Here is a 22,801-nt window from a genome sequence, read left to right as displayed (position 1 = left end):
TAAAAACAATGACACCCCTTGGGCAGGGCCAGTTTTGACCCCAGGGCTTTTATTTGAACAATCTTTGTAGACACTTACAAGAAAATGTTTCATGCTTAATATCTAAACTCTAGCTATTTCGGTTTTTTCAAAGAAGATTTTTAAGTCTTTGCTTTACACATATAAAGAAAATCAATGTCCCCCAGAGCGGGGCAAATTTTGACCCCAGGGCTTTTATTTGAACAAACTTTGTAGACACTCACTAGAAGATGCTTCATGCTTAATATCCAAACTCTAGCTATTTGAGTTTTTTCAATGAAGATTTTTTAAGTTTTTGCTATACACATAATTATAAGGAAAATAAATAACCCCCGGGGTGGGGCCAATTTTGACCCCAGGCTTTTATTTGAACAAACTTTGAAGACACTCACAAGAAGATGTTTCATGCTTAGTATCTAATCTCTAGCTATTTGTTGTTTTTTTTTTTTTCGAAGAAGATTTTTAAGTTTTTGCTTTATACACACAAAAGGAAAATCAATGACCCCCGGGGCGGGGCCAATTTTGACCCCAGGGCTTTTATTTGAACAAGCTTGGTAGACATCAATTAGAACATGTTTCATGCTAAATATCTTAGCTCTAGCTCTTTGGGTTCTTTAAAAGAAGATTTTTAAGTTTTTACTATATGCATATAGGGAAAATCAATGACCCCCTGGGGCGGGATCAATTTTGACCCAAGGGCTTTTATTTAAACAAACTTGGTAGACACCCATTAGAAGATGCTTCATGCTAAATATCTTAGCTCTAGCTCTTTGGGTTATTTAAAAGAAGATTTTTTAAGTTTTTACTATATGCATATAGGGAAAATCAAAGACCCACTGGGGCGGGGCCAATATTGACCCCAGTGCTTTTATTTGAACAAACTTGGTAGACAACTATTAGAGCATGTTTTATGCTAAATATCCTAGCTCTAGCTCTTTGGGTTATTTAAAAGAAATTTTTTTAAGTTTTTACTATATGCATATTGGGAAAATCAAAGACCCCCTTGGGCGGGGCCAATTTTGACCCTAGGGCTTGGTAGACACTCGCTAGAAGATGTTTCATGCCAAATATCTAACCTGTAGCCTTTACAAATTCAGAGAAGTAGATTTTTGTTAGGTTTTACAATATACATATAAGGAAAAACCTATGACCTCCCAGGGCGGGGCCGATTTTAATTCTAGGAACAAAATTTGAACAACTTTTGTTTTGGACCTATAGATGTTACCATAGACCAAATATCAAAGCTCTAGGCCATTTACTTTCAGACCAGAAGATTTTTCAAGTTTTCACTATATGTATATAATGAAAATCAATGACCCCCGAGGGCGGGGCCAATTTTGACCCGAGGGCCATTATTTGAACAATCGTGGTAGAGGTCTACCACACAATGTTTCATGCCAAATATATTACCAGTAGCCTTTGCCAATTCAGAGAAGAAGATTGTTTTATGTTTTACTATATACATATTAGAAAAAAACCTATGACCCCCGGGGTGAGGCCAATTTTGACACTAGGGACAAAATTTGTACCACTTTGGTATTGGACCTTCAGATGATACCATAGATTAAATATCAAAGCTCTAGGGCATTTACTTTCAGACTAGAAGACTTTTCAAATTTTCACTATATGTATGTAATGAAAATCAATGACCCCCGGGGCGGGGCCAATTTTGACCCTAGGGCCATTATTTGAACAATCTTGATAGAGGTCTACTACACAATGTTACATGCCAAATATCTAATCTGTAGCCTTTGCCAAATCAGAGAAGATTTTTTTTAGATTTTACTATATACATATAAGGGAAAACCTATGACCCCCCGGGGCGGGGCCAATTTTGACACTACGGACACAATTTGAACAATTTTGGTAGAGGACCCATAGATGATACCATATACCAAAAATCAAAGCTTTGGCCCATGTACTTTCAGAATAGAAGATTTTTTTATTTTGTGTTTTTGGAATCCTTTTCTGGCCCTATGACCTACATATGCAACAGACCGAAACCATTTGAACAACTTTGAAAGGGGACCACCAAAGGATCATTTCTGTAAAGTTTGGTTGATGTGCAGTCATTGGTTTCAGAGGAGATGTTGTTAATGTTCAAAAGTTGACGACGCACGACGACGAACACAGGGCCATCACAATAGCTCACATTGAGCATTGCTAAGGTGAGCTAAAAATATCTATGCATGAAGAAGTCTTTAACTCATTTGATAGCTTTAGAGTATAATCCCATAGATTACTAGTAGAAACTGATCGTTGGTCTAAATCTGCAGCGAAATATTTTTGTAACGTATTAGAGAATTAATATCATTGAGTTGTAGAATGTCTTTTGTACAATAAACTAACCATCAAAGTACTGGTGGAATGTATAGAAAAAAACAAAATGTGATAACGAAGCTCGGAATATTTATTTTTAATGCCTTTGGGAAGGAAACGTACCGATTTGTTATATAGAAATGATATAAGACTTAAGAATATGTTTATTCCTGTTTCTTGATACGGTATGATAAATATGCACCTCAGAAATATACTAAAACCTCCATTACTTGTTGACCTATTCATATCTCAATTGTATTTAACGCTTGTCTATGATAATAGGTTGTCTATATAAGCAAGTTCTAGTTGATTGACTCTCATTGTGTATTTTAATGAAAGGTTAGTCATAGAGGGAAATGAATTTGAGTTAGTTTTTAAAGTATAATTCAGTTATTATAAATAAAAGTTTCGTCATATCTATTTACAGAATGGAACAGTCAATTCTAATACTTTATACTATGTACACGCAATGTTGCACATCCATATTGATTGTACGTTTCACTGATATATAAATGAAAAAATATTCTAACAAATTTTAAGAGAGACGAAAACACAATCTCTTCAAGCTCATATAGCTCGTAATCATACATTTATTTTGTCTGACAGTTTGTTATGCAATAAAGGATTAAAATCTGAAATCAATATGAAACAGTTTTTTACAGCTTTCGAACCAACCAGTAAAATTTACATTTATATTAATAAGCAACTTACTTGCTGTGCTATAGTGTCAAACCAAGATAAAAGCTCATAAAATATGATATATATAAATGTTATGGTAACATTTACAACTGATGAAAGTTCTGTTCATCGTGCTAAGGTGTTATATGCGTTTTTCTTCTAAGAACTACTTTGTATGATTGACGTTTTGGTATATTTTATCTTTCTTTTAATAATACTATTTAATGTATAATAACATTGTTAATTGATATATGCACTGTATTTACATATATTTATGCCATGCGGCATTCTCCATTTACTTTAGATAAATGCCTTTTTAGTACATGTTGTTTCATATCACTGTCTGTTATGTCATTATGCTATGTATGTCCTCATGGGCGTAGAAATATTGCCCAAGGAACTGAATGAAAAACTTGTCCTGTCCTGTCTTATAAGTAAGTAGCTCACTTAGTTATAGATGTTCGTTCTCTTTGCTAAATAATTTATATACGATGAATTTGTAGCAGATAACACATTCTTCTTATTAATAAATAAAATATCATTTTTTATTCATACAAATGTAAAATACAGAAGATGTGCATCAGATGTTTATTATTCAGTTTTAAATATATAATGTACTCACATAATGTGACTCATTGATTAGGGCTTATTAATTGTCTTATTTCAATAGTAAATCTTAACTCACCACGTTACCAATATCTCCGTCAACATCTTTTGTGCTAGCATCATTCTCATTAATGGAATTTTTCAACTGAAATGATATATGGGCTTAAGATGAAGCAAACTAAGAAAAGGGTCATATCTGATAAAAATCACTTTTACAACATCGCTTGATTAAAAAAGCGAAACACAACTTTAATTACATTTGATTTTATGTTTGATAGTAAACGTGTAGTTTCTGATAACTGGAACTTATTAATTTGGTTTTACAATTGGTTCGACTATTTAAAAATGCTAAACTATCTTAAATACCAAATATCTAATTTATCTATATATACACAGATCCGAGATTCGATAGCATACAACAAGTGAATTGTTCATTGCATCACATTTATTGAATTTTTCCCTTTCTTCTTCTTTGTTTCATGTTAACTGGAAAACGACACATATAATGCTGCAATATATCAGTACCAAAATTGTAAGAGCACACTATTTGCAACAGATTACAGAACGTTTCTTTAATTTTAGAACCCCAAAAAGCTTTTTCTGATTACCAGCTAGATAAATGTTTTGCATATGGTCCTTAATTTTGATAGAAAGGCTTTTTATAGCCATTACATGAACCCGGTGACCTAGCAACGGGCTACACATGAAGGGTCAATGACTTAGATACAATTCTGGTCGACATACATAAGAATTGTTAGGTTGAAAAGCTACTGTAGTAATGTTGGATTTTTGTCACGTAGATGGTGGGAAGGTAGGAATTAAATCTCATATTTTTAAGAGATGTAGCCAATCTCGTCTTTAATGATGTTAATCACGGTATAGCAACATTTCCTTTCACATCTTAGAACATATGACTTTCTTTTCAATCAACGACTCATATGAGTGCAATTTACTTAAATTACAGTAACTGGACTCATGTCTATTGCAGCATGGTCTCTTTCAGTGTAGATACATTATTCCCAAACATTTACAAATATCCTATCTATATGTATTTATAGTTAGTACCCAATACATAAAAATCAAGGGTAAGAACAATTTTACATTCATCATACTGATGAAGGTAGACCATTAACCTTATTTCAGGCACAGACTGGCATCAGAATAGACCTACCTACGTTCCGAAAGCTATCGCAAGAATCTTGTGGGATTCCAAAACACATCGGTGAGTGGTTATTGGTTTAAAGTCAACGGCCTTATCTACTCGGCTAAGGACGCTGCTTGTTTGTGACAGAGATTGTTTAAGTTTGCAGTAACTCTTTTTTATTTTTTTCCTTAATTTTTGTAAGAGGAAATAATGTTACACGTGTCAACGATTTATTCCGGATATTGCATTGATACATAGATACGGAGCACGGTATTTAACCATGTTAGTTTATTTGCTCTTTTAATTCCGAAAATTTCTGCGTTTGTTACATGATTGAAATTCACTGACAATTTGCACTTCCTAAATAACTGATGTCATATAAACTGTTAGTTAATGCTATATCTACATCTTATATTGTTCGTCATTAAAAGTGATTGGACATCATATTTACGTACTAAATTTTGATCGTTTAGAACAAACTTAAGTAAGTTTATTTTTCGTAACTTACGTATTAAATTATCGGTAATTGCCTTAGTTGTACCCTTACAAAGTCCGGTATCACAGAGATGTTAGTGTTCTTAACCATAATGCAGGTGAGATCTTAAACCGGGAGTGACGTTAATAAATCCCTATGTTAATTGTTGATAGTTCATGCTATATAGCTGTGTTTCTCGTAATATGATTTGAATTTACGTACATATTGTGAATGAACTATATAAAGAATCGTTGATGGCGATCCATTTGTAGTTCACCATTATATGTTTGAACAACAGCAACCGACAAAATCACTAAATACATGTACGTAATTATTTCTAAAATGTAGAGCATTGACACTTCTAAAATGGTACGTAGGATAAGTCAAAGAAGCGGTTATTGTTTTAAAATACATATTCATGTGGAGTAAAGTGATATTTTATTATGGATTTAATCATGTAAGTAGTTTTTTATTTTTCGTTAAATTTTCTCACTCTATAAGTTGAACACTATACAAGGGCTAGGATCGTCAAGTTCATTGTCGTTTTTTGGAATATATAATCATCAGCCAGTTTAATGGAAAGCCAATTTTTACATGTCATAATCGATGTTTTATATGTATATAATAACACAATCTTACTAAAGTTCTACTTATTTCTTATTTATGAAGATCAGATTACCTTATCATGTTTCATTGTGATTCGGATTGTCCGTTAAAGCTATTGTAGCCATGCAATCAAACAGTTCTTTACAGATAGGCAAACAAACACGATTGCATGCATTTGTAAAAGTTGCCAGGGCATTTATACAACACTAAAGGTAGTGTAGGAACATATTTTTTTTTAATTCTATACAATTGAACATAATGAATAGATCCCTGGCCTATCTAATTCTTATTATCAGATTAGTGGATATAATAAAAAATCACCACAACCTATTTTTTAACGAAAGAGCACATGTCAATCTTTGTGGTTAAATCTATTGTTATTCAAATAAAAGGTCAGAGTAGGGATCTATCAATGAGTCTAGTGAATTTGGGGGTGAAGGTTATATTTCAAATGGCCTAAATTTCATGACAGTACATCAAAGGGCAACACAGTAAGACACTGTCAAAATCCAGGTCAACTGAATCAAAGTTCAATTAACATCTTATTCTGTGTACATTGTTCAAATTTCATAGCTGTATATCAAAGGACAAGAAAGTAAGTCACGAAATCAAAATCTAGGTCACCTGATATCAAAGTTCAATTTTAAAACAAAAACTGTGCACATAGTCAACATTTCATGGTTGTACATCAAAAGATAAGAAAGTAGGTCACTGTCCATTGGACCCAAGGGATTAATGTAAACAATCTTGATACAGGTCCATCAAACAATGTCTCATGTCAAATATCTAAATTGTAGCTTTCCCTTTTCAGAAAACATTTGTTAAAGTTCCTGTTTTTACTATGTGTACAAAATGAAAATTAATGTGGTCGAGGGGTTAGAGTCGATGACTTCTAATCCAGTTACCTCTCTGGCATTGGTTCGATCCCCGGGAGATGCTTTGGTAGTTTAGCGCGGAGGAAGGTAGTCTAGTATTGGTGTAACTCTCCAGGAACGATGGTTAGGAAACTACCCGCCAATATGACTGAAATACCATTTGGAAAAGGCGTAAAATGAAACAAACAAACAAACAAACAATGTCCCTTGGGCAGGGCCAATTTTGACACCAGGGGCAAATTTTGAACAACTTTGGTAGAGGACCTATAGATGATATAATATATCAAATATCAAAGCTCTAAGCCTTGAACCTTTAAACAAGAGGAACTTTTAAGTTTTTACTATATGAACATAATGAAAATAAATGACCCCCGCGGCAGGGCCAATTTTGCCCCAGGGTAATAATTTGAACAGTCTTGGTAGAGGTCTACCAGACAATGCCTTATGCAAAATATATAAGCTCTAGGCCATGTTAGTCTCTACAACAAGATTTTCGAATTTATTCTTATAATTGCTTTTGGTTGCTATGGCAACCAGATTTCTGCATGAAATGAAATTCTTTGAACAACTTTGAAAGCCCTTCACCCAAGGATCAATCCTGCCAAGTTTAGCTGCAATTGGACTCATGGTTTTCATTTGTGTACAGTTCAACTTTACTTTCTTTATTTAAATAAAATTGACGGACCAAGTGGACTCCTTTGCAATAGAAGTCGAGAGTCCGTAATAGAGGTGTCTCTACAGACCATGGACCTATTGTCTATTTACTCTTGTGAAATTGAGCACTTGTAGGTGATCTTCTTAGAGACATTGAATACTTACATTGTATTTCTGTTATGGTCATTACTACTCGTACGTTGTTCTTGCTAAAAGTAATTATTTTTATCATTTCTGTATTTCATATCTTTTACATAATGTAAGCATGACGATCGAGATCAATTTCGCTTGATGTGGAATCTTTTTTCATTTTAAGATGTATATTTTCGATCCTTGAACATTAATCAACATCACATTGTTGTTGTATTTGTGTTATTCTTTGTTTTTTTATCAATTTAACCTTTGCTTAATAGAATGTTTCAGTAAACCTACTTAAAGACTGTTTAAACACCAGTATGATGTGTTGTTTGATTGTTTTTTAAAATTTGTTGTTTGGCAACTGTCTGTATATGCAGGTTTTCATTTTACTTTGTTAAAGGAACATGTTGGGGTTAAGATTAAGGGTTGATGTACATATAAGTTAAACTTTTTTTAAAAATGCAGTGTTGCTATTGACCATTCTTAGGTGGTGCGTCTCGTAAAGTCCTCCCTCTGTGGCTAAGGGTTGTAAAGGACTGCGTGTAGTAAATGTCCCTTTTGGATAATTCTTTTCATTTTTTTGTTAACAGTTAATGATTAAGTGTGCATGCGTTTTAACATGTTTTACCTGTAACCTATGTTGGCATGTCTCGTCAAAAATGGCAAACGGTTGATACAAATATCATGGGAAATATGTTTCTTTACCTCAAAATGGATCAAATGTGGAAATTAGGGAAGCGTGTATGAAGTCTGCTAATTCAGGGACAGTGGATATAGATACCTGTATTAGAACTGCACTGAGAAGGGTTCTTGTTAAAATTCAGCCAAGATATAATCATCGAAAGATCTCTGTCTCTTGCACAACGGTTTCATCCTGAGTGGTCAGATCTTGAACATCAATTTTGAGTGTTCATATTTAATTTTACATTGGCTTTTATAATAAATAGGAAATATTTATCATTTTGACGTGAGGATATATATTTATTCTTCTCTATTCGCGTCCTTTAAAACATCACGAAATTTTAGCTTCATAATCACTAATGAACACATATTTGCTGTGCATTCAGACATAAGTAGTAGATACAAATCTCTACACAAGCGTAAAGGTATGAATTATAATATAAAGGTACACGAACTTTATATATCAAAGAAACGTAAAATATTGATTTTCCTTACCTTACTCGTCAAGAAGTCTTTTTCATCATGCAAAATGCACTGAAAAATATAGAATTCAACCAAATGATCTGAGGAAAAGAAGCTTCACTGCAACGATATATATCTAAGTGAAATTCAAGTTAACCAGAACCATAACACTATGCTTGTTTTAATATCAGCTGATGGATTATAAATATAAACATACAGCGCATGCCGAGTTACAGGTCTAGTCAGTTTCTCTATGTAAGGGATATTAGGAGAATACATTTACATCTTGAAAAGTATGCACGTGTTTGTGTTATATCACTATTTTGTGACGTCTACCTGATAAGTTTAACTACCAACAACAAAACATGGTGTCAGATGTTCAGAATAAAAATGAAACGGATTAAAAAAGATCATACTGGATTATTATGAAAACATCATAAGTAAACACAAATTAAAAATGGAATTATTAAAATGGAATTAACGGGAATTTTACCACCATCAACGGATTTGCAGTCATCTAGCCTGCCATAAGCTTTCTAAAAATCTGAAAGACATGCAAAAAAACTGTTCACGGGACCATTAAAAGGAAAATCGGAGCCAAAATATCATGTTTAATGTTATAGACTCGATATAGAATCAATATGAACAGACATGTCCGAGAAAGACGCCAAGGAACTCAACAAATATTTTGATAAGTTCATGCGCATGTAAGTCTGATTTTCGGACGCCACAAATTCTTTAATGAAATTCAAGGAGAAGGCAGCGTAGACTTGTACATTACATGACTGCGTATTAACGAAAGAGACTAGTTTGAACGATAAGGAAGATATGATTCGTGATCTAGGTTTCGGGTGCAAATCCAGCAAATTATGAGAAAGGCTTATAAAAGGGAGAGCTACTCTTACTATGGATAAGGCAATACAAATAGCTCAAACCATGAACTATGCTAAACAGCAAATGATGATCATGGGGCACACAATACGGTAGATGTCCGCCACGCTCGGAATAAACCGAAACAGGAAGAACGTTAGAAGACGAAAGAATGTAAAACAAATCAAGTGTTTAAGATGCGGAACATTCCCTATCAAATATCTGAACTGTCCAGCAGTAGGTAAACAATGTAACAATTGCGGGGAACTCAATCCTAATTAAAAATGGAATTATTAAAATTTATAAATATATACATATTGCGCATGTTCGATGTCTATCAAGCGTCTCCATGTTAGGGATTTAAGAGTATACACATTTTGTGTTATATCACTATTTTGTGACGACTACTTGATTATTGGAGAGGTCATCAAACCTCTCCGCAGTGTTCAGACTGATTGCTGGCGGCATCCATTTTTGCGTATCTGATTTTAGTGAACGAATTTCATTTAAAGCGTAAAATCATTAGGATCAGTCTACAACAATTGTTTTGCACAGATTGTGTATTTTATATCTCCATGAATATGGAATGTGTGTAGATCGAACAGTGTACATGTAGTATCAAACAAAGTTTACGCAAAATGACATTCACAGTGAAAATGATATTGAAGACATGGATTATTAAATAATTCACACGGTGAATAAGTTTCATTCTTCTCGACCAAACTGCGTTTCTGTCCCATTAAATCTAGGTCCCATTGCGCTTTCTATCAATTTCAAAGTTGATCATAACATATTGCCGTTAGCTCAATAGTCACTTTTGCAGCTTAAAATAACCTTATTACCCCCATACAGTCAGCTGTCATCCTATACTGGTGGAAAATGACTCGAAAAGGGATTATATTTAAAAGAAAATTCTTGAAAACTATTTTTTATGTAGTAGAAAATAAATTCCATGCTTTGCTATGTATGCAGATATCAATTGACCTTGCGCTCATCAAGTTAACATTTTCTGTTAATTTGCAGGATATCGAATTATCAAAGCGAACCATACTTTCCGAATAAAAAGTCCTGTTTTAAGGCATTGGCCTGTGTGATCTGTTTTCAGGGACATAGTCTATGCATTTAAAAGAAAAAGCAGTCCCTGTAGTATGTCCAACGAGACGAGTCCCCGTAGCAGACAAAAAAGTAGACAAAATTCACGTTTTCTTACACGCAGTGATCGCAAAGTGAAACATAATAGGTTGTACTTTGAGAAACAATGGTTAAAAATAATGAAAATTGCTGCATAAAAATTATTCATTGAGTTATAAAATGCTCCACTATATTTTGCAGAAAATACGGGATTAGTAAAAAATGTAATTTACTCATGAATTATTTAGTATTTATATGATGATGATATGTAAATACACAATTTTGTTTTTGAAAAGATAGCTGATAGCTAGTTTATAGATATATACATATTGCGCATGTTCGGTGTCTATCAAGCGTCTCCATGTTAGGGATTTAAGAGTATACACATTTTGTGTTATATCACTATTTTGTGACGACTTCTTGATTATTGGAGAGGTCATTAAACCTCTCCACAGTGTTCAGACTGATTGCTGGCGGCACCCATTTTTGCGTATCTGATTTTAGTGAACGAATTTCATTTAAAGCGTAAAATCATTAGGAGCAGTCTACAAAAATTGTTTTGTACAGGCTCCGTTTCAAAATACGACTGAAATTAAACGAAAAATTAACATCGAAGTGAACAAATCGCTACATAGAAAAATCGGAAAATATCATTTACGTTACTTAGCGCTACGTGGATGTTTCATTCCGTTTTAATCTTTTATATTGTATAAATCGATAACCGTATTTTTTTCTGAATGGCGTTTTACTATTTCATGTTCCGATAAATAGTAACAGTGAACATTACACGTACAATATCACCATGCACTATCAAATGATCGAAAGAACCGTGTACCGAAATCGTGCTGCTCCTTCAACATTTGAGCCGGTATGACTTAATAACGCAACGGAGATTTTTTGGCGCAAATAGCACAAACTTTACTCAGGATTTTCCTCAAATATTGTGGTTGGAGGCATGCAGCTTTATATACTGTTTATTCCAATCAAATATTATAAACATATACTTCCATTTCCATATACTTACCAAAAAATTAACCGAAAATGTGCTTTTTGAATTTTATAAGAAACTTTTATTTTGATACAATGTAAAAGTACCCCTAATGCGCCGAGAAAAAAGTCCATTTCTCCGGCATATAATCATTCAAAACAGTAAAAAAATGAAGTGTGAAACAAACTTTCATTATGATACTATATTTAATATACAATGTTTATAATAAATTCTGTTTTGTTAAATAATTGTATTTTATAACCATTCATTGTGTCGTTTATGCAAAACTATCCCATGATATTTTCGAATTAAACAAGCAGCAAAAAGACCTCTCGCATGCTTCTTTTTAAAGAAGCAAACTTGTTATATCTCCTAGAAAAATGCTGATATTTTATCTTTATTCAGAAATGAAATTAAATTTTAAGGTTATTTAATGTTTTTAAAGTGCATACAGCGTGTCATTCCAACTTGAAAAGGCTGTAACCTTTATGTGACTGTCATTGAAATAATTATTTGTGTTATATTCATGAAGTATGCATTTTAGCAGCCTGTCATAGCATGTCGTCCTAATGTAAGAAGCGTTGCAGCTAATGTGTCTGCCATTAAAACAAAATTAGATATGGACACGCCCTTATGTGGGACTGAATTGAAACCATTTGACTTTGTCCAGAAATTTATGACATTTATCACAAGGCACTAGTTTTGAAGCCTCCCCGATTTCCAATATTATGTACTAAAGCACCTTCAAGCTTATAATTTTAATACCACTATCTGTCAATTAAACAGCCATGTGTGACAAAAATGAACACGACGCTGAACTAACGTTCGTTTTACTCTAACTTTGCTATATCTTTTAATTGATTTCAGCCGCAAGGTTAAGTCTTTCTGATCAGTGCCCCCACACAGTTGTGTTGTGTCAATAAACTTTGTGATCTTGACTCTTTTTTTCAGCAAGATAATAAGTTTTTCCAATAAAATATCTTAATAATAAATGTGTTTTAAACAGTTATGAAATTAACTTTTCAAAAGTAAGTTCACATATCGGCATTTTTGAAACACAAAATCAGATTCGTTTTCTAATAACAGTAGTTTGTCCAATTCTGGAAAAGTATCAATAATTCGAGGGTTGAAGTAATTTTCAAACTCATTAACATGCCTAAAGTGCTCCACTAAACGCTATTTTAGGTTTTGTTCAGTCGAGTCTATTTGTAACCTAAAAAACAACAACAAAAAACGTCAATTTGATCTGACATTTCAGTAAAGCATTTGAGTTCAAGTTATATACATTTTGTATAATTATACTTTTTCATTCCTTGTGGTTCTCAAAGTATTATTGCTGTTAAACTATATGGGAGCCATAAATATGATACTGTATAAGTCAGTGTTTTTACTTACAATATTCGCATATAAACTTCATGATAATTTCTCCTGCAAATCTAATGATAATTCGATAATTTTCTTTGAGGGTCAATGACATTCAAAAAATAAGGGCATACGCTTATTGCTCCACTTATGTTTATTTTCACATTTATGTAAAAATTACCAAATTGGCATTAATATGCATTGCCATTTTAAGTTCACTGTCCTACATAAATCATTTAACACATTGACTTTGGCATAAATATATGTCAAAGTATAAATCTCCTGCGTCCCTAGATGGCAAAGTCATAGCAAATTCAGTTGTATTCAGTAATTCAAAAATGAAGTAAAAAAATTATATAACGTTAACGGTTGATTTCATTTAATACCACATTTCCAAATGCTTTTTTTCTAAGTGTGAAAACTATACAATTATCATTAACACAGGTTAACATAATTGAAGAAAATTTAATTTTTTGTTGGTCATTTTATACTCATTTAAAATTAATTTTAAAATATGCGCAAGCAGGGTTGCGACAGTTGAGAAGAAACAAACACAAGGTTTGTCTAAAAACAGTCAGACAGACAGTTGTACAGCCTCATACCTACGAAAGACCGGTGGAAGCATTTCAACTTCACGAATTCCCAATTTCAGCTTCATGAATTCTCGAAATCGTGAATTCGTGAAGTTGAAGTCGTGAATTCATGAAGCAAAATCATAAATTAGTGAATTCCGTATTTCCGAATTCAAGAAGTTTAAATTATGAATTCATGAAGTTGAAATCGGGAAATCATGAAGTTGAAATAGCCCTACCGGACTTTCGTACATACCTGTCTATTTTGTTTCAGTGTGTTGTGTAAAATATTATAGGTACTGTTTGTGTCATACTTAACAATATTTTCCAAACTTACCGTTGAAAGATCACAATTTATACATTCCAAACATCAAAGGAATGGTGTTATTCTTGATCAAATTTAATTCAATGTTTGTCTTGTTACGATCGTAAAAATCTATCAACCTGATGTACAATACGGATTTAATACCGACTTTCAGACTTTGAACGGAATGGTAAAAAATTTAGCAACACACTGTGACAGACAGTAAAAAATGCTATAAATTGTCTGGAGGAAAAGTAAACTGTAAATGTAAATGAACTGAAACATTACTTTCTCACAACGATGCCGAAACGTCGATATATAGACGTTAAGAAATAGCAGGGCTAGACACATCTTAGATTCATTTGCCGAATAAAAATGATCTTGGCTGTACGCAAATCAGCAAATGCGATTGAAAAGCGCAGGAAGACGCAAAGTCAGATTTTCAACATTTTTTGACAGAATAAGTTTGAAATCTAAAAAAAAATGATAATGTTGTCTATCAGGGCTAAGTTTAACCGTATAAAATGAACACAATTATCAAACTGACAGTGATTCAGATATTAACAAGAATTTGAATTGCAAGAACAATTACTGAATAGAACCGTGATAAGATGTCTTGTTTAAAGACTTGGTGTGAACGCTTCTTTCTACAAAAAAATAAATAAATAAACAACATCAATTTAACAGTCAAATAAATAATTAAAAAATAGGCTACGTCGGTTATGGCAAAATAAAAGTTCGAATCAAATTGGTCGATCTGGCTTCTTTCACCACAAAAAAAGAAGAACTGTTAATGTGGCTGAAACAACACTTTATCGCCCGACAAGGACACTTGCTGAAAATAAGCTTTCTGACAATACTTGAAGCCTCTTTCGAAATTTTTTTTTTCTTCTTTTTATTTCCAATTTCATTTAATTAAATACACAACGCGCGAACCGGATTGAACGCGACGATTTTGACGTCACGGCAAAACAAAGCATAAAAATAAAATGGCGGACATTTGTGTTTTTTATAAATAAAATGGCTATTTTGATAAACAGAGAAATAAATATGACAATTAAGTGATAAAAAACAGGGACATTTTAACAGCTGTCACACATACCTTTACATGCCTGTTATTGTACGTATAAATATCCCGGGAAGGCCAGATGTCTCGAGGGCAAACAACATTAAAGTCTTGTTTTTATTTGAATCATTTTATAAGAGAAAATGTATTATTTAACATCTTTAAGGCCCTCTTTCACCGACTGTAGCGTTTAATTAAATTCAATCTCTGAAGCACAATTACAATGGAAAAGGAATATATGGGATAAAATGAACTCTTTAAAAACCTTTGACCTCTTAACCGGTATCTCGTAAAAAGCTTTTCCAAAATGATAACAAATGGTTACAATGTCAAAAAAAATGAAAACAGAGACTTGTCATCAAAATTAGATCTAAAATACTTATTTCCAAAACATTTAAGGAAATTTCATACATTCTGTTTTCAAGGACAAGAATATCAGTTTCAGTTCCATGCACGTGTTTCCGTCAAATAGAAGTCTTAAGCTTTTTATCAAACAGCAGTTTTAGCAGCTAAAAAAACGTTTGGGAATTTAATGGAAATTTTAGGAACTTGTCTTGCACCAGCTCTTAGACTCCATAAAATTGAGCGAGCTTTCGTCTTTCATGAGTTTCTAAAATGATTTAATACACGTTAACTCTTGTCGCTCCCCATTCCACAGAAAGTTCATTTGTTTTTCTTAAATTATATTGCAAATGAGCCAAGCGGGCTCAAAGATTGTTAAGTTAATTTGTAAAATCATGTAATTATTGTTTTTCTAAAGACTCCTCTGCACTGCAGTTTTCAACTTGTTAGTGTACATTTGCCACATTTCTTGGCATGAAAACTAAGCAATCAAAAAGCTTGGTGCCTTAAGTCTTGGATTTTTTTTTCCATTAATGTAACTTAACACTAAACATGATAAATTCGTAACACCGGAATTTAGTAAAATATCCAATTGAAAACGGACAAATGAAACACATTGGATAATAAAATATACGCGCGCACACGTATGACAGTTTTTGCATACTTCGCCAAAATTAAAACACTTAACGCCACGTTTTAAAGTTTATGTTTATATATATATATATTAAGCATAAATACGTTTTATTCATATTTCTTATGAAAATAATTAACTGTATCGCCATACTCATTAAAGTTGTTTGAACATGAACATTTCGTAAAATCATGCGAAATGGTGCAATATTTATATTTAAAAATAAATTAATGTAAAGGCAGAGAAAATTGCTGCTATGTTTGTTATAGGTAGGCATTATAACAGACAGCAGAAAAAAGAACCTCTTGTATATACCTTGAATACTGCGTCCTTTGCTACTTTCGGACCTGAAGTGTGGGGTAGGAGTTCTCCTGCACTGATTTCGCGAAGTTTATGTAAGAATATCTGAAAAATATTTTTCAAAGCAATGTAATGTCAACAAGAAGGAAAGTAAAATAGTAAAGGTGTTAAAAATTGTAAATTTAAAAATTTCATTATAGCATTATTTGAAAAAATAAGATGAATTTAATATTTTGTCATTCATTTGACTAGTATATTATACCTTTAAAAGTGAAAAAACAAACAAACGATAAACCAAAATTAATCAACTCGAATACAAGTTCATTATATGATACTGATTTTTGTTTTGTTTTATATTTTGTTACAACAATTTAAAAATACTTAGTAGAATTTCATTAATTGTAATGGTGTATGGATTTATTTCTGTGCACAATGTATGTTTTAATTCGCGCGAGCGCCAGAACATGCGTAGATTTTTTGTACTTAAATGATAAATTATTACCGTGCGTGTATGATAATTTTAGTAAATAAATAATGTACTAACATAATCTGGATCTCCAACATACACGAAATGAGTTTCGATGTCCATTTCTCGAATACCAGTCATTTCTTCTTTTAAACGATTGAACTCCTTAAAACAATAAAACAGTAACACATGCGATATAGGCATATTTTATTGATATCATTTATGCTTAGTTGTACTTTGATGAGTATTGACTGTTAAAGTGCATATTGATATATTACATTTTCACAAAATCCTTTTTTATATTTTTTTAAAAACAATTTAGCATGGTTATAAGGAATTTTCTATAAATTAATTTAGAAGTGTCTTACTTCATTTCCGGTTACTTTAGACTGATTCTGAACAACAGCCCTACCATCGGTTATAACAACTATCCGGGGCGATATCCGAGTTTTGTTAACATTAAAAACATAATCTACAAAAATATATGGAGAATTTTGTCATTTCTATAATAAAAAAGTAACTTATATCCAACTCTTTGTTTTTGAAAATGAAACTATTTCTAACAGCAAGAAATAAGTCAAGAAATACATAATTTATATAAATAAAGTCAATTTTAAGGATGATTAATTTCTGTTTTCTTTAAATGAAATATATAAAATATGTTATTTTACATTTTTCAAGTTTATGGCATGTTATACGTTGCAAAATTCAATAAATCTATTTGTTTGGTTTAAATCCAATATTTATATTCTATAACTCTAATTTTTTATTGTATACCGTAATAATTATTCAATCCTACTGAACATTTGTTCATCGTAAAAATATCTGTGTGCGATAATTTTCTGTATATATGTTCTATATTTGAAAACATATATTGTATTCTTAAAAATATTTATTGTAGTAATATTGAAAAATATTTATTCGATAAATTGAATCATGGGATAGAACACCAAGCATATTAAGCTCCGCCTATAAATTATGCACGAATTTCTGATAAAGCGTTATCATCCTGATTAAGTAGTGGAAATGATCAGTGTCCCTGTGAATGTCACTTGTAAATAGTGCATATTCTCAGTCCTCCTGATAAAAATATATGTATGTCTAAAAATGGAAAAAGATTTTAAAGTCTTCAGGACATACAATCGTATAATAATGGTTTTTCATATGCCTAATAATTTAACCACGATATGAACCAATGTGAGGATATCAAGTAAGATGCATTAACATAAAAATACACGGAACATAAATCGGAATATAACAAAAAATGCCAACAAGAAACATTAACAAATGAAAATGTTATGCCGTTTATGCAATGTGCATTTGAAGCGATCTTGCGCACGGTATAACTTGAAAATTTGACGTTAAGAACGTCACAAGCGTATGGTCTTTAACGGAGCAGCTCTTTACACATTCACGAAGTAGGCCAATAAGTGTTCCGCATGTTGTTGATGGCGGCGGATTCATTGCCTGATAAATATATGTACAAGTGTGTATCATACTGTATTGTAATAGAAAAGATGATGATAAAGACCTCCGGTAAAGACGCATTTTAGTTCTTTTCTACTGTATCTACTGCACATTCAATAAACTAAATTATATGCCTTATAATAATATAATTTTGGTGCATAATAATGTATCATACAAATAAGAATATAAAAGAATAATACAGCTAAGAACAAAATTGTCATTATCAAAAAAAAAATATAACGCATACTAGTAACCAATTTTGAACGGGACTATTAAACCATTAGACCATTACGTAGAAGAGTAAATTGATTTATACAATTGTAAACCAAGAACATAATGATCAAACTGGCCATAGCTTTGGCAGAAGCGATGGGTCCATCGAAGCGGCGGTGGAGATATCGTCGCACAAGCGGTGGAGAAAATATGGCCGTTTGCTTTTGTCGGTAAATTTATGACTGAATGGTAATGTTTTACTTGAAATATCTAGTGAGACTGGCGCCAAAAATGTATTTTTCCAACTTATTACACGTACACGGTGCAGTTCATTGCCGTTTGTGCAAACACTTCTGTACAGTTTGACGAGGGGACGCCACTTTTGCCTATTTTTTTTAAACACGTACACATGTGTTCAAAACGCTCCTTAAGTATGCCAACATTACGTGTTATGTATGATAAATGCACAAAACAACAATATTTTGAAACTTTTGAAAATTGTTATTGTCTTTTTTACATCAATTAATTACAACGCAGACGGCAGTGAATTTGATTGCAACGCAGCGCGGTGGTCCCAATACAATTATTGTCTATCATGAGGGTTAACTTGACATAACTCATTTTTTCATTGTTTCTTTAGTTTAATTTAAATAATATGATTATTTATGCAAATAGATGTTCAAGTTGCGCTTCCCTTTTCCTTCCATTGTAATTCCTTTGGTAGAATAGTTTACGTTCATCCTGGGACTTAAAATGCCTTGAGTTTGAGGTTTAACAACAAACATATAAAAGAAATTCTCGTAAAGATTAACAGAAGTTGCTTCTTAAATATAAAAATCAATCTCAGTTTTGAATGTCACTGTGATATATTAGCATACTGAGAACACAAATTCATAATTATATCATAGTTTGGAGACCTTTCTGTTGAAGTGTGTCAGAGTTCAATCGTATACATATACATTCATAGTGCATTAATTGGCGCATTCGAGAGCATGCCCATTGATTGGTTCATTTTTTCTGGGGTTTACTTATTGTGACGACAGCGAAAAGAATAACGACAGAAATGTCATACTAAGATGCTGGTTCATTGGCTACTTTTTCTTTGGTTTCATATTGCGACAACAGGGAACGTGTTTTTATTTTTCCATATTTTACAAGAGCTTTTGTAGACCTATAGCCGCAATGATATTGTTATAAACCAGATACATCATGTGTATGTATCTTACAATTTTACATTTTGTCAAAAAGTTACATAATGTGAGAAATAAGAAAACAGCAGTCTTTAAAGTTTCCAGGTCTAACTCAAAATGTGCAGTTATACATGGTCGCTTAGGGTTCAGTGCTGAATCATTAACACGTTTGATAAAATATTACTACTTTATTCAACCGACAGCTTAAATAAATTAAGTAATAGGAAATATACGAACATAATATTCTATTAATCACATTTCCATAATAAGTAGAGTTTACAGTCGTAATTAAAAAAAAATGTAACGATAATATTTAAGGACGTATTTGGAGTCAGAATTAAAAATGTTCTAAACTTGCATTAGAGAAAACCATTCACCGATCTCTTTTTCAAGTTTATCATATGAAAAGTAAATAAGATCCATTTTCTTTTTTTATTAGCTAACTTCCCCTGTATTTGTAGCTAGTAAAGAACAAAAAATTAAGGGTTTTTTGCTTAAATTGTGGCATTCATCGAAGAAAATGGTATTTGATTTCAAAAATGGTATATTTTTAAAGAATTAAAGTACCTCTAATGAAAGAGGTAAAAATTTCATGGATTTATTTTAAATATGGAAAAATATAGTGAAAACTATTACAAAAAGGAAACAGATTTTTCAGACGTATGTATAAGTTATTTGCCCCTGAGATTACCCCAAATAAGTAAAGAAAAATGAAATTCATGTTTTTTGGCTTGAAATGTTTATCATATTTTAACATCATGCCACGTTTCAAGAATATATGTCGAACATCTTTAATTTTGTCTATATGTCTTGATAATACTGCATGTTTGTTACATCAATTTCCATTGGATCATCGTGCAGTATTATAATATTAGTTATAAAGATTTTTGACAGGTTACATGACCGTTTTTGTACAAGTTATATATGGCCGTTTGTTGCCGAACCGCTAAGCTAAGATTTTGTTGCAACCGTTTATATACGCCATATAGCCCGTAAAAATCTTCATAACAAATTTATAATACAGCAAGCATCTTTTTTATATAAAAAATAATTTCTCCATCAATTTACAGCATCCGTGTATATAAAGGTATATAACTGTTATGATTATCCAATGAAAAGCAATGTTACAAAGGTGCAGTATTATAAAGTTTGTTTCTTGCATATCAGACAGGATTATTTACCGTTTACATCGGTGCTAGAAATAAAGCTATCTAATATCCCATGCAAGACAAGTCGGGTGCTTTTAATCACGTCATTTTTCTGGAACTTTTGTACAAAACATCATAAAAGTTGAAAGGTTTAGGTGACGACAGTAATGTATAATACATTTTAGGACCTTAATTGATACTTGAAAAATAAATACACGAGATAATGGTGAAAATGTTCCTTTCAGACAAAGATAATACATCATTTTAAACAACATTTTTACCTCAAGAAACGCCTTCGTATAAGATATATCCGGTGGATCACCAAATTTTGTGTTTTATTGAGAATGATAGTTCAATGTGAATGTATAACTGTAACAATTCTTTATGATATCGTAATAACTGAATATGTATCCTTTAATTGAGATAGTCTTTATAAAATGATATCAATTATATTATTATATTAATTTTGTTATAAGTTCACATTAATTAAAAATAAAAAATACTCAATTTTGATTCATACTATTTCATTAGGTCAGTAATAAGACTTACTGTCGAGGCTTATCACAGCATTTTTTGAGAACCTCAATCCAGCTTCTAATTTACTGCCGCCGCTAAGTTTTGTGTTTTCTGCAAAAATAAAATTCATTTCTTTCTGAAAATGAATCAAGAGAGAAACCATGTACAAAAAGAAACGAAGTAATATTAAATTATCAAATTGCACCATTGCATTTGTAACATCATTTTACAGATTTAGTGACTGTGATAATACATAAAATTATTTTATGCTAAGCCTAATTAATCAATTTAGACGTCACATAGAAGGTAGTAAACCGATAACTTAAAGTACTATATTTTATATTTAAACATCTCCAACAAGCTATTTCTGATCCAACAATGGGCTTTATATGAATTTCACGAACGTCATTACTACATCAATAAATCAAAACATATTTTACAATTTTTTATTTAACTACAGCTAGACAGAATATCTTTATGGTGAATCTACAATGTAGAGTGTAGATGTAACGTACAAAAAGAAACGAATTGATTTCACTTTTGTAAAAATGACTGAAAAGGCTGAATAGCCTAAAGAAAATGTAAATTTGACGTGTTGTATATATATGGTCTTTTATTCTCTTTTACCGACTAATAATCATTTTCTCAATGAATGCTTGTATGAAAAAATATCCATGTTAGAATTATTTTTTTTATTAAACTTTACTGACAAAAATAATTATATTTTGAAGCGAAGGACTTCTTTTGATCAGGACTAATTACGATTATAAGCATAATGGTAAGGGAGGCTTATGTCGACATAGATTGTAAGTATTTGTTAGAACACGTTGAGTTAAATGTTCTTTTTACTAACGAGTAAAATATTACAAGCTGGCCGATATTGCCCTAGAGCGCTCACCTGACCCATCGAACTCATCCAAACAATTACCTGACCAAGTTTCATGACAGGTGAGTCAATAATGTGACCACTAGAGTGTTAACAAGGATGATTCATATTTGAGCAGTGTGTCCTAGTTTTTCCCCCAGGTGTCCCATATTCGAACTTTACCTATGAATCATCAAAACAAACTTTCAGACCAATTTCCAGGATACTTGGATCAAAACAGTAGCCACTAGAGTATTAACAGGATTTTTCTATTTTTTAGCTCTTGTGATGTGAGATGACCCATGTTCGAACTCATCCTAGCAATTACCTAGGCAAGCATCAGGACCAAGTTTGATGATAATTGAGACAAAAATGTGACCTCTGGAGTGTTAACAAAGGTTTTTTTCCATATTTGGGCGGTGTGACCTAGTTTTTCATCCGGAACTACCGATGTTCGAACTTGATCTAGAACTCATCAACACAAACTTTCATCCAATTTACAGGATATTTGGATCAAAAGAGTAGCCACTTGAGTGTTAATAAGATTTTTCAATTTTTAGCTCCTGTGACCTATTTTTTTTTCCCGAGATGACCCATGTTCAATATCATTCGAGCAATTACCTAGACAAGCATCCTGGCCAAGTTTGATGACAATTGAGTAAAATATGTGACCACTAGAGTGTTAACAAGTTTTTTTCTATTTTTAGCTCCTGT

At 32.1% G+C, this 22,801-nt stretch overlaps 1 protein-coding gene across 1 annotated transcript in view; it reads right to left on the bottom strand.

Annotated features, from left to right (window-relative positions):
• LOC132719055 (uncharacterized) overlaps nucleotides 1-22,801 on the bottom strand; it is a gene marked incomplete at its 3' end in the record, with an annotated part of 62,093 nt that overhangs the window by 3,192 nt on the left and 36,100 nt on the right. Inside the window, exons 5-10 of the mRNA XM_060702793.1 lie at nucleotides 21,256-21,333; nucleotides 17,057-17,160; nucleotides 16,767-16,853; nucleotides 16,238-16,327; nucleotides 8,690-8,728; nucleotides 3,701-3,766 (exon numbers count right to left, since the gene is read on the bottom strand). Coding sequence (XP_060558776.1) covers nucleotides 3,701-3,766; nucleotides 8,690-8,728; nucleotides 16,238-16,327; nucleotides 16,767-16,853; nucleotides 17,057-17,160; nucleotides 21,256-21,333 — 464 coding nt within the window. The remainder of the gene's footprint in view (nucleotides 1-3,700; nucleotides 3,767-8,689; nucleotides 8,729-16,237; nucleotides 16,328-16,766; nucleotides 16,854-17,056; nucleotides 17,161-21,255; nucleotides 21,334-22,801) is intronic.

Source organism: Ruditapes philippinarum, unplaced genomic scaffold, assembly GCF_026571515.1.
Source record: "Ruditapes philippinarum isolate M1 unplaced genomic scaffold, ASM2657151v2 ctg1803_1_1_1_1, whole genome shotgun sequence".
NCBI classification, from domain to species: domain Eukaryota; kingdom Metazoa; phylum Mollusca; class Bivalvia; order Venerida; family Veneridae; genus Ruditapes; species Ruditapes philippinarum.
The sequence above is the reverse complement of the archived record's forward strand: the minus strand, read 5'-3'. Positions and strand labels throughout refer to the sequence as shown.